At 42.7% G+C, this 12,144-nt stretch overlaps 1 protein-coding gene across 6 annotated transcripts in view; it reads left to right on the forward strand.

Moving 5' to 3' along the window:
* The window catches only part of BRSK2 (BR serine/threonine kinase 2), a 310,234-nt gene extending 298,760 nt beyond the window's left edge, over positions 1-11,474 (forward strand). For 5 of the 6 annotated variants that reach the window (XM_033928270.1, XM_033928269.1, XM_033928273.1 and 2 more), the window contains one exon: positions 7,793-11,474. In XM_033928270.1, the coding sequence (XP_033784161.1) occupies positions 7,793-7,968 (176 nt within the window). In that variant the 3' untranslated portion in view covers positions 7,969-11,474. The remainder of the gene's footprint in view (positions 1-7,792) is intronic. The other variant, XM_033928274.1, reaches the window with a different exon arrangement.
* The last annotated feature ends 670 nt before the right edge of the window (positions 11,475-12,144 follow it).

A 12,144-nucleotide genomic window follows, 5' to 3' on the forward strand; every position in this document is an offset into this window, starting at 1 on the left:
TATGTCACTCTCTCTGCCATGCAAAAATCTTAACTCTGATTTTTTTCTCGCATCCAATGTCACCCTTCTGTCTGTCTCGCTCCCATGCCATGCAGCATCTCCTCTTTCCTCCTCCACCAGCCATCCAGGACCTGTTCTCTCTCTTTCTCTCTCTCTCCCCACCCTTCGCTCCTCTGTCTTGTCTTCCTCTTCTCATCCCATCTTTCTGTCCTTCCATTCCCTACTCCAGCATCACTCCATCTCTCATTTTCCTCCCCACCCATCCACTCCTGAACACTAGCTCGCTCATGGGTGCTGCTTTCCTGAGTCTGTATGAGCAGCAACAACCCCACTTGCTTGACTGCCTCCTTCCCCACTTCCCTCCTTCCCCACTTCCCCTCCTTGACCCCTCCTTCCCCACTTGCTTGACTGCCTGTTGCCTCCCTGACTTGGTGGCTGCAAATAACCATACATGGAGCTATGGAGTTGTGCACGCTAGAGAATGACACGAGGACAAATTTTTCCCCGTCCCCATAGGAACTCAATTTCCACGTCCTGGCCCCACAAGTTTTGTCGCTGTCCTTGTCCCTGCCCCATTCCTGTAAGTTCTGCCTTAACCACACAAGCCTCGAACACTTTTGGTTTTAAAGTGCTTGAGGCTTGTGCAGATGAGGACAGAGCTTGCAAGAATGGGGCAGGGACTGGAAAAGAACTCACTGGAACGGGAAAATGAGTTCCTGTGGACATGGGGAAAAATTTGTCCCTGTGTCATTCTCTACTGCACACCACTGCTGGTCACCTGCCCCCCGCCCCAGAGAATTACATCAAAGGGGGCGGTACTGGCAGAGCCAGTAGTGGTGTGCACAGCTCTGTGGCCCGCGTACATGGCTTCAATTTGTTTGCAGCCATTGAGTCAGGGAGGCAGCAAATCAGACAAGGGAGAAGCTCACAGTTTCTTGTTGCTGCCACAGACTTAGAAAGGCAGCAGCCCGGCAGGTAAGCAAGTAGTGACAGGGAGACGGGAAAGGTTAGGCTGAAGAGGCTTACCTCCCCAAGTCTCTTAAATGGGACATCTATGTACGAGGGAGTGCTGAAAAGTTCTCAGCCCAACCAAGATGTGGATATGGTTCATGCAATAAACTGAAACAATGCCAAAACATAGAATTTTGTTTCTGCAAATTGGCACTTAATGAAATAAGATAACACTTTTTTCAGCTATAATGGCAAAATAACGCTCAGAAATTAGGAAGTTGGTTGGTGGGGCTGAGAACTTTTCAGCACCCCCTTGTACAGCACCATGTAAAACTGGCTAATGTTCTTTATTGTAAGTCACCTAATTCAAGCTTCTTCAAGAAAGTGCCAAAATTAACATCACCAGCCAGAAATTTCCAAGACAGTAAATCAATCCTAATAAATATTATAGAATAATCAGATTTGCATGGGCCAGTCTTTGTTAATGATATCCCTGAAGGCCGCAAATAAAACTAAGATGTCATCTCTGCAGCAGGACATCATTTTTTTTAATGAGGGAGTTATTTTCAAAAGGGAAAGAAACAGTAGCAAAGTTGTACTCCCATGGGCAGTTTGCAAGGAGTCCACGTTCTTTACAGCCAGTGCTTTTCCTTATGCTGCTCTTCTGCCATTAGCATCGGGAGAAAAACCACCCTGCTGATGGTACATCTAGCGTACTGCATTAATTGCTGATCTCCACGGGGGCAAACCCATCCATTGCATGGCAGCTGCTCGGCCAAGTGACTTAAAACCGGAGGCCCTGATGCTCAAAAGCTTTCCATGCTGGTAAGACTCGTTAAAGCTCAACTTCTAATGCAAAAAAGGCTACTACCAATCCTCATAACAACCACCAAGAACCCTATGCAAATGCGGGATATAAAATGAAACCACCATCCCCACCCCCAGTATTCTAATGAGAATGCCATGGGATGCACTAAAGGGAACAAACCATCTTTTATGGGGAAATTTTTTTGGCAGCTCTCGATCAGCTGTGCTTGCATTCTGCACTCACAAAACATATGCACAATATCTGTGCCTCTCTCCCCCCCCCTCCAAAAACCAAAGGACTGCAGCCGCCATCCTCCCCATCTGCCCAGCTAACGGTGGCTCCAGAGTTGCGATCGGCTGAAATCTGCTAGCTAATTCGCAGCTCCCCCCTTGCCAACTCTGGAAGGGGCTTCCCCTGTGATCTCAGGTGATCGGAGCTCTGGAGTCTCCATCAGCTGGGCAGAGGGGGAGATTGATGGCTGCAGGCAGGAGAAGGAGTTGTGCCTAGCAATGTGCCCTTCCAAGTAGGCACCAGTCACAGTTCCTCTCCCTTTTACCGGGGCTACATGCTATTGTGCTGAGGATTACCCGGTAAACCAAAAAAAAAAAAAAAAAAATCACTCCCAATATGGTATTTAGTACGTGTAGTCAGAGCTTTGAGCATTGGGGCCTGACAGGTGTAATTCCACTTCTTTGCATGTGCCACCCACCAAATTGAATCCAGATCCATGTAGCAGCTTTTGTGCAGCTCACAGACAGACACAATCTGTACATATAGTAGTAACATCATAAAAATAAAAATGGCAGGTAAAGATCTGAATGGTCCATCTTGCCTGTCCAACAAGGCGGCCAGAGGCACACTCACCGCCCTTTCATGAATAAACACTGGTATCGCAAACGGTGCAGTCAGCAATTTGCCACCATATTGGTACAAACAGGAAGCTATATATGAGGCAATCTTGGAACACAATACCACAACACCGTGAGAATAGTCTGAAGAGTGTTTGTTTAATGGCTGCAGCAGCCATCAATATGAAATTAAACCAACAATATAACCATATTGCTAACATTATGCTAAAATAGCCCAACTTGGGATAAAATAACTTGATACCCCCAAATATGTCCATCATGGCTCCTCTATCACTCTATTTCTCTAGGGCAGTGGTTCCCAACCCTGTCCTGGAGGAACACCAGGCCAATTGGGTTTTCAGGCTAGCCCTAATGAATATGCATGAAGCAAATTTGCATGCCTATCACTTCCATCATATGCAAATCTCTCTCATGCATATTCATTAGGGCTAGCCTGAAAACCCGATTGGCCTGGTGGTCCTCCAGGACAGGGTTGGGAATCACTGCTCTAGGGTATAAGTATTCAGGGTTTCAAGTCTCTTCACATTCACCAGTTTTATTGATTTCCTCTGAACCACTTCAAGTCTTTCCATGTCCTCAGCGAAATACAGCCTCCCAAACTGTACAAGGTACTCCAAGTGGTGCCTCACCAGTTCTCGTACAGGGGCATCCACACCTCCTTTCTTCTACTCGTTATGCCTATCCCTCCGGCATTGCTTCGCTACTTTGAGCTCTTCAGACCCTATCACCCCAAGATCCCGCTCCTGGTTTGTGCATGCTAGCCTCTTTCCCCATAACACATATGGCTCCTTTGGATTTCTGCATCTCAGTTGTGTCTTTCTCTGCTTATTTACACATCTGAGCTTATTTTAACTGCCAAACTTCAGACCTGTGGTTCCCAACCCTGTCCTGGAGGATCACCTGCCAGGTTTTCAGGATAGCCCTAATGAATATGTATGAAAGAGATTTGCATGTAATGAAGATGATAGGAGTGCAGATCTGCCCCATGCATATTCATTAGGGCTGTCCCGAAAACCCGACTGGCTAGTGGTCCTCAGGACAGGGTTGGGGACCACTGCTTTAGACCATTCTGATTTTTGTAGATCACTTTTAATGTTGTCCAATCCCTCCACGATGTCCACTCTGTTGCAAATCTTTGTGTCATCCGCAAAAAGGCAAACGTTTTTTCTTTCTAACCCTACAGCAACGCCATTTACAAATATATTAAATAGAATCAGCATGCCACTATTCACTTTTTTCTTTCCTCCCAGCAAATTTCCATTTACTGTTATCATCTGTTAGACATAATGCATTCTTTCTTCCATGTAAAGATCATTGAAAAGGGGACAAATGAACTTGCAGTGAGGTTGGAAAATGCTTATGTTGCCAGTATACACCAGGCATGCATGATGGTTTTCAGTGCTAATTAGTGGAGGGCTATTTCATCCAATCTGATACAGCTAATTGCCCAATCTGACTTTTACCCATAGCTATTCACTCTGGGGCTCATAATCAAAATTTAAACACGTCTAAATACCTGCCCAAGTCAGTACTTGGGGATGACCTAAAAGTGCCGATAATGAAACTGATTTTCTGGACCTGTTGTGGGACGTTTTAAGCCTCTGAATCCCGCTGTGCGCCCAGAGCTAAAAGGGGCATATCTGGAGGAGTGGTAAGGGTAGAATTTGAGCAGGATGTGGGCCGACCTACACTTAGTCATTCTGCAGGGATAATCAAATGTTTTACGAGACTTCCTGGACAAAACTTGTACATTGTGAGTTAGACGATGTGAAAACAGGTCTAAGTGCCAAAAAGGTAACCAAAGTGACCAGATAATCACTGCAGAGACAAAGTAAAGACCCCCACCCCCACACTCCCCCAGTGTTTATTGACCCCCTCACACACCCAGAATGAGTGGAATAAAAATGTACATACCTGTCTCCAGAATATCAGCACCTGATATAGGAAAGCCTAGTAGAGCTATACACAGGTCTCTTAAATCGCCTGGGAGATGGGAGAGGAGGACCCAGGCCCATAAACCACTACATTTATGGTGAAACATGTGCGCCCACCAAACTCCCCCACACACACACTGGGGCAGTGTGGTGGGGGTCTGCACTTTGTGTCTGCAGTGGGTATCTGGTCACTTAGACCTGTTTCTAGATTGCCTAAGTCGCAACGTATAAGTTCCGTCTAGGCAGTCTCGTTATTTTCAGTATATTTAATCCAAAACAGATTGAATTAGGGTGACTGCTTCCCAAACCTGTTTTTTCTTCAGGATATCCACATTGAGTATGCATGAGATAAATAACACACTGGGTGTTTCTCATATGCATACTCATTAGGAATATCTTGATAACCCAATTGGTTTAGGAGCCTCCATTTGCATATTTAGGAAGCCCTAAAATGAGGGCTAAGGTTACCAACTTGCTCTTTTTCTGGACAAGCTTAGGTCAGTCCATTTTTTGTTCTGCGTACTTCTTTTAAGCTTGTTATTCCAGTCCCTTAAAGTTCATTGACACTGGAATTGCGTCAGTTGTGTTCAGCAGATACAAATGTAGCCATGTGCCTGCGCAAATTTAATATTGGAATATGTCAGGTATATTATAGGGCTGACAATGTGCAGTGCGGCCTTCTGACCTGCATTATTGCTAGATGAACTGCTTCTTCCTGCACTTCCACCTGGCCTCTATTTCCCCTCCTCCTGCTCATCAAATCATGTCGTCAAGAAAACTCGGACCCAAATGTTTTCCCATTGGCTACTGGGGAGAAAGTTGAACTTTTGGGGCATACATATGCCACTTGTGCATCCTTGTCATTAGATAAATATAAGAATTGGCCATTGATGTTTCTCATATGGATTGATAAACAACGTCCGTGGCTAATGCTTGTGTTAGTCCAATAATAGGAGTCACGCAGGCTGCAAAGATTCCCATTTTCGACAGGACCAGTAAGGCTAGCAGAACGCTTTGCATGCAGAAAAATACCTTGAAGCAAAGAACTTGAAAAAACAAAACAAAAAACAAGCAATTGAAATGATGAAAGTGACTCTGGGCACATAACATTTCTAAAGTTGGTCTTTACCTTCAGCACTGAGTATTGACTCAGGGATAAAATGTACTCCTGCCTCCGTCTCCTTGCACTAATCCTTTTATAAAGGGGGTTCCCTCACTCTTCCTTTAGTTCTCACTCCATCCCCTTGTATTTCTACCCCATCTCTCACTCACCCCTCCCTCTCTACTCCACCCCATTATCTCCTTGCTCCATTTACCCTAACTTTTTTCGGTGACGGGCCAAAAGTGCGCGAGACACCAGCACGCCAACAATCGAGCGCAGACAATTTGGCGCAAACTTACTTTTAAAGAGCTCCAACGGGGGTGTGTGGGGGGAACCCCCCCACACTTTATTTCATACTGTTCGCGCTGCCGTTGAGGGTGTGTGTGTGTGGGGTTCAACCCCCCACATTATGGAGAAAACTGAACTTTTCCTGAAAAAATCAGAAAAGTTCCGTTTTCTCTATAATGGAGGGTTCCAACTCCCCCAAACCCCCTCCAATGGCAGCGCAAACAGTATGAAGTAAAGTGTATGGGGGGTCCCCACTCACACCCCGCTTCGGAGCTCTTTAAAAGTAAGTTTTCCAGTGGCGCGCTGGTGTCTTGCGCCGAATTGTCGGCGCGCTGGTGTCTCGCGCGCAAATCATTACGAACCCTTTTTTCTATTAACCTATCATTCTTTTCTCTCCTTCCTACTTTTCAATTCTTACCCCTTCTCTCTCCTCTCACGGCTCCCTATCTATCCTTCTCTACCACTCTTCACCATTTCTCACGCTTATTTCTCCCGCTCACCTCAACTCTCCCTTCATGCTCTCACCTCCTAGTTCCTCCACCTTCAATGTCTCTCCAATCTCTGTCCAACTCCTCCCTCCTTCTGTCTTCCCCCTTGCCCCCTCAATCTTCTCTCCTGATGTCTCTGTAATCCTGACCTGATGAGAGCCACATAGATGCAGCTCTTCATGCTTGGCGCTGACCTCTGCAGTCTGTGCGACACATTTCATTGTCCTTCTATAGCTCCATGGTGAGATGTTGAGAAGCTTTGGTCTCCCGCTGTTGGGAACTGGAGATCCTGTTGACTTTGCTGCTTCTGCCCCTGGGGCTCTGTGTGTGGTTTAGTTAAACTTATGTACAGAATTTCCTGTAACACGTGCAGTTGAAAATCTGCATAGACAGAAACACTGATTTTATTTACTAGAAAGAACAGCTAAAAACAAGGCTAAAGAGAAATTAATGCTTATGCAGATATTTTAGGACATTTTTCAGTTTTTTTATCCTGGTTGAAGGTGATTGTCAACTGTCAGGGTGCCATGCTCATGTTTCACTTTCACCACATTTGGGCGAATTGATAAAGCCACTGTTAGACACATTCTCCGAGATTCCTTGTCCTCAGTAGATTGCTCCATCACTCCTCATTATTGCTGTAGGAAGAAAAAAATCTGGAAGCTCGTGCATGTAATGATGGGTTCAATACTCCACGAAAAGTAGCCTTTTTTTTTTCTAGAGGCATTTCAGACCCAAGTATATCAAATTATACTCCCCCATGTAAAGAAAATAACTTTCACCAAGATATTTTTCCTTCACTAGCTGTGCTCCGAGCCTCAGCAGAGCTTATAGCCACTGTAGCTGCCTGATGGTCTCTTACAGGGCAGCTAGATGGGCTTTTTCATTTCTTTGCCCATCGTATTTGGAGGACCATCATCATTTCTACAAATCTTTTTGAATGTTCTTGTAATTACCGTAGCAAAAATACTGGCAAGCTCTAAACAAAATAAATTATAATGAAATGATATCTGACTTCATTAATAAATTGTCCCTGCTGTAATTATTGTAGTTGGTAGCGCCCCAGTGTTTTTTTTCCTTTTAAACATATTTTTCACTTCCACAGTCATCGTCTGCTTTCTCCATAATGCACATATACTCCCCTACCCACACTTTGCCCCTCCACCCTGCTCTCACCTGGATCACACATCACGTTTTTCTCCTCTTGAAGCCCCATTGTTCATTGGTTTGTTTGTTCTTTCTCTTTCATTTTTCCTTCCTTTTTTCTCTTTCCCTCCCTTCTCTTTCTGTTTCTGTGTACCCAGGCAGCCCATTGAGTAACTTCTTTGACGTAATTAAACAACTTTTTTCAGACGAGAAGAATGGACAGGTGAGCCACGCCCCAGCCACGCCCACCAAGCCACACCCAAACAACAAGCGGAGAGATTCTGATACTAGTGATTATGGCACTAGAGGAGATACTAAGTACCCGGCTGGCAAGGACAAAGCAAAGATACTGGCATCCCTTGGGACACAAGACCAACCCTAGAAGCCATTTATCTTTAAAAAGAAAGAAAAATAGTATAAATGAAAGGAAATGAGTTAGTCTGTACACTAGGAGGATTGTATATATATATATCTTACAACAGTATCAAGCTGTCTATTCACACCTTTTATATGATGGAATGATTGTATATATGCTGTGTATATATATATATATTTATATATATATATTTATATATAATACATAATATATATCTGAGAAACAAAAAAGAACATGGTAGCACAGATGCAAGCCTGGATCATAAGTATTCAGGATTGTTCCAAGTTTTGCTTTATGTTTAGTTTTTTTGAGAGTTTCCAAAAAAAAAAAAAAAATTATTTTTTTTTCTGTTTTGGTTGTGTTTGTATTTTTCTGCATTTTCTTGTTTTCTGTTTTGTTCTGTTATGTATTTTCTCTTCCCTGATATCATCCGTGTTTTCCGCTCTGCTGCCAGGACTTATCCAGAAAAGTTAACATGCCAGCCCACAGCCTTCAACCTCTTGGGCTCCACTGCGGACATTTCCCGACAAAAAGTCACGGATATGCTCTGTCCCTCAGCCGTTCCCTCATCTTCCCTTTCCCAGGGGTCTGGAGTTTGCAGAATTTGCATCTTCACCTGGGGGGCCAAAGGATTAACCTCCTCAAGTGCAGGGGATTCATCTCCAGGTATACATCTCCCAGTCAAATGGTCTTCAGGATCAAGAAGGTTCATCTCCAGGAACAAGGGGATCATTGTCACAGGATAAAGCATTCATTTCCCAATAGATTGGAGTAGCTTGTGGGACTAAAACATTCACCTCCTGGTAGATGATTTCTTGAGCATAATTTTTTTTTCTGCAAGTAACTTTTGATGGGAGCTTCCTGGAACAAAACTCAGCTCTGGGGATAGTAACCCTATAGTAACTAAACTCAGCAGTATCGCTCATTACATGAACTGAGACTGAAGCTGTACGTGAACTGCAGTCATAAATAGCCACCCTGAGCTACATCATCTGTCTACAGTTTTTCCAATGTCTCCGTCAAGAAAATAAAATTGGGACATTCTGAAAAAAAATCCTTTCTCTTCTCAGAATGAAAAATTGGAAGCACACATGGTCACTCACTTCTAGAGATACTGATTGACATGGGATTTTTAAATAGTTTTATTTTGATTATTGCTGGAACGGGATCCTTGAAACAAAAGAAAACTTAAGGAAAATGGGCAGTCAGCGGTGGGAGAGTTGAATTTACAAAGGATGCAGTTGCTCTCCTGTTGCTGCGAATACCGCTGCTGCTGCTCTTTTCATGCCCTCCTGAATGGAATCTTCTAGCAGCATGTAGGCGGTGGGGGCTTCCCTACCTCCTCTCTGGAATATTCCACCCTTGCAGGAACTTAAATCCAATGTGGGACCTTTCACCAGCTGATGGATCTCTCTTCCACTTGCATGTGACCTCTTACCAGCTGGAGGCATCTCTCTCACTTGGAATCTTCTACCAGCGGGGCCTTGACCTGCATGAGACCTTCCATCAGCTAAGGGTCTTCTCCTTTTTTCACGTCAGACCTTTTACCAACTCTGGGGTGCTCTTTTCCACTGCTACAGACATCACCACATCTTTGATGCAGATTAATTATGTTTTCAGTAGGGCAACCACCAGTATTATTTATTTATAATTTATTTTATTTTGAAGTTATTTATTCCTTTTTTTTTGTTTTGTTTTAGGTCGTTTCTACACACTGGCACTTTGTTCAACTGAGTAGTAAAAAGTGAATAATTCTGAAATTGGGGTTGGGGAGAGGGGAGGGAATGGGGCAAAAGAATATGAAGTTTAGTCACAAAACTACTGTAAACTGTAGAGATGTTAACTGCAAGATATTTTTATAACATATGGGGTAGGTCGAAGGTGTTGGGCAGGTGAACTGTTTTTATGTGTCTAAGTTATTTGGGCTTGATTAATTATTTATAAATATGCATGTGTGTGTGTGTATATATATATATATATATATATATATAATTATATATATATATATATATATATAATATTTGAAGAAAATGGAGCTGTTATATTTTAAGTTCTGTTATATTATTGTACAAGAACAGCACTGATACATGTGTTAATTTTAGGGTGGGGAGGTGAACCCTTCTTCCTCCCTTCATGAACAATTTATATGAATCTCTTACGCTGTTACATAAGACCATCTTAGAAGCAAACGGCAGTGGTCTATCAAGCCTGGCAATTGGATACCTCATTTTAATTTTAACTTATTTATAATATGGGTGTGATATGTGCATTGTAAAACCTGCCTAGAAAGTCCCTAGGGCTGTATACTCAATGCTCTGGAGATAGATAGATAGATAGATATATTTTTTTTTTTGCACCAGGTTTACCTGTGTATGAAACCTGTTATAGAGACGAGCGCAAAGGGGGGTCTTCGGATTCTAGTATTAATCACTGGAGTGGAGCAATGTTTAGCATGGAGCAGACTTGTTTAAAAAAGGGACAGTTTGGATCAAAAAAGAAGCAAAAGTAGCTGGTCCTATGCTTGCTCAGGGGCTGGCTTCACCTTCAATTTTTTTTTTTTTTGAAGGGTTAATTTTTTAAAATTTTTAATTAAAGATTTGTTCCAAAAATATGCAAACATAATTGCCTTTGCAAATGTAAAAAGATGGGGTCTCGTGGTTTAAAATCATCAGTTAACGTAAGTGTGCAGTATTCCTAGATTTGTGCAGAGGGATTCCTTTGGATAATGGATATAAGTCCATCACCAAATTGAATCCCTCAAGGCCCCTCACTGCTGGAATCCACGGCTTTCACTGGGAGTTGGAGTTAGTGTGGAGCCTTCTCTGGGCCCTTCAAAGAATCTCTCCCTTGTAGAAAGGGAAAGAGAAGGAACCCATGAAATGTGTGCATTGTCAGAAAAGGGATTTTTTTTACTTCTTTTTAAAAATTTTTTATTTATAACAACTTTCTTATTACAATCAAGTAGAATAATCACAACTTGAACAGATCAATATAACATAATGGAAATTAACAAAAAGAATGGAAAACAATTTCTTGGATATTTAGTCCACCATAATTTGAGAGGATCAACAAAAAATACAATCTTAAAGAATTATAACAACACAAAAAGAAAGTGGCATTATTCCGGATTACCTACAGCCGATATAGCAAGTTATACATTAATAGCTAGGATTTTTTTACTTCTTAATGAAGTTGTTACAAAGCTGCCCGATCCCCTGTCCCCTGTTTTTCCCTACTGTTTTTCAGTAAGGCTTTGGACATTCTGCAGGTTTTAAACACCAACGAAACCTACTTTATTTCCTCAGACTACATTTCTTGTATATAAGTAGTTAAACCAGTTTGAGAAGTGGCCTTTCAGCCAGCAGAAGGGGGAGGGAGAAAGGGGAAAGGCCTGGTTTTTGTCCTTCAGCTCCTGTTCTTAAACCTTATCTTGTATTGCTGTGTGCATGTCCCACAATAAAGGGATGTTGATAGTTGAGAGGGGGTTTTTTGTGAGGGGGGGGCGGGATCCAGGGGAGGGAATAGGGCAGACCTCGGTGGGCAGATTTTTTAAAAGCATGACAGTTGTAATCTTGTCCCTTTTCAGGGTTTGGATTTTTGTTTTCCTTCCTGCCTCCACCTTCCTCCAGCCCCTTTCTCCTTACTCTTCCCTTCCCTCTCCTTTGTAGACCCCTTTCCTCCCCGTTTTTCTCTTTTCCCTTGTATAGATTTTTAATGATTCTGTTGCATTGTACCTCTAAAGGAAAGGCTGGGATTTCACCACACCAGGAACAAATGACAATAAAGATCACAAATGAGCAAAGCAAAATCTGTAGAGCCTGTGCGTTTCTAAGCAGGGAGGAGAATAGCAAGGCGACAAGACACCATGAAAACTAAAGCAATACCTTCTCCTTCCTCTTTTGTACTTTGAAGACACATACACACACGCACGTAAGCAGTGACTATTTAACAAGTCAAAGTGGACAAATAAGTCACAGAAATCAGATGTCTCCCTTGTTAAATAACTGTGAGAAACTTTAGTGCAAAAACCAATAAATTAATTCAGTAAAGATTCTGTCCTAGTGTGTTTCTTTATTCCAAGCACAGATGTCCTGTCCAGGTTCTGGGAACTCAGGTAAGTCTGAACTTTATTTGGAAAGTCTTAAGTCTGAAATTAAACAAACAGAGCATTACTTTTATTCC

The sequence above is a fragment of the Geotrypetes seraphini genome, chromosome 19, assembly GCF_902459505.1.
Source record: "Geotrypetes seraphini chromosome 19, aGeoSer1.1, whole genome shotgun sequence".
Classification (NCBI taxonomy): domain Eukaryota; kingdom Metazoa; phylum Chordata; class Amphibia; order Gymnophiona; family Dermophiidae; genus Geotrypetes; species Geotrypetes seraphini.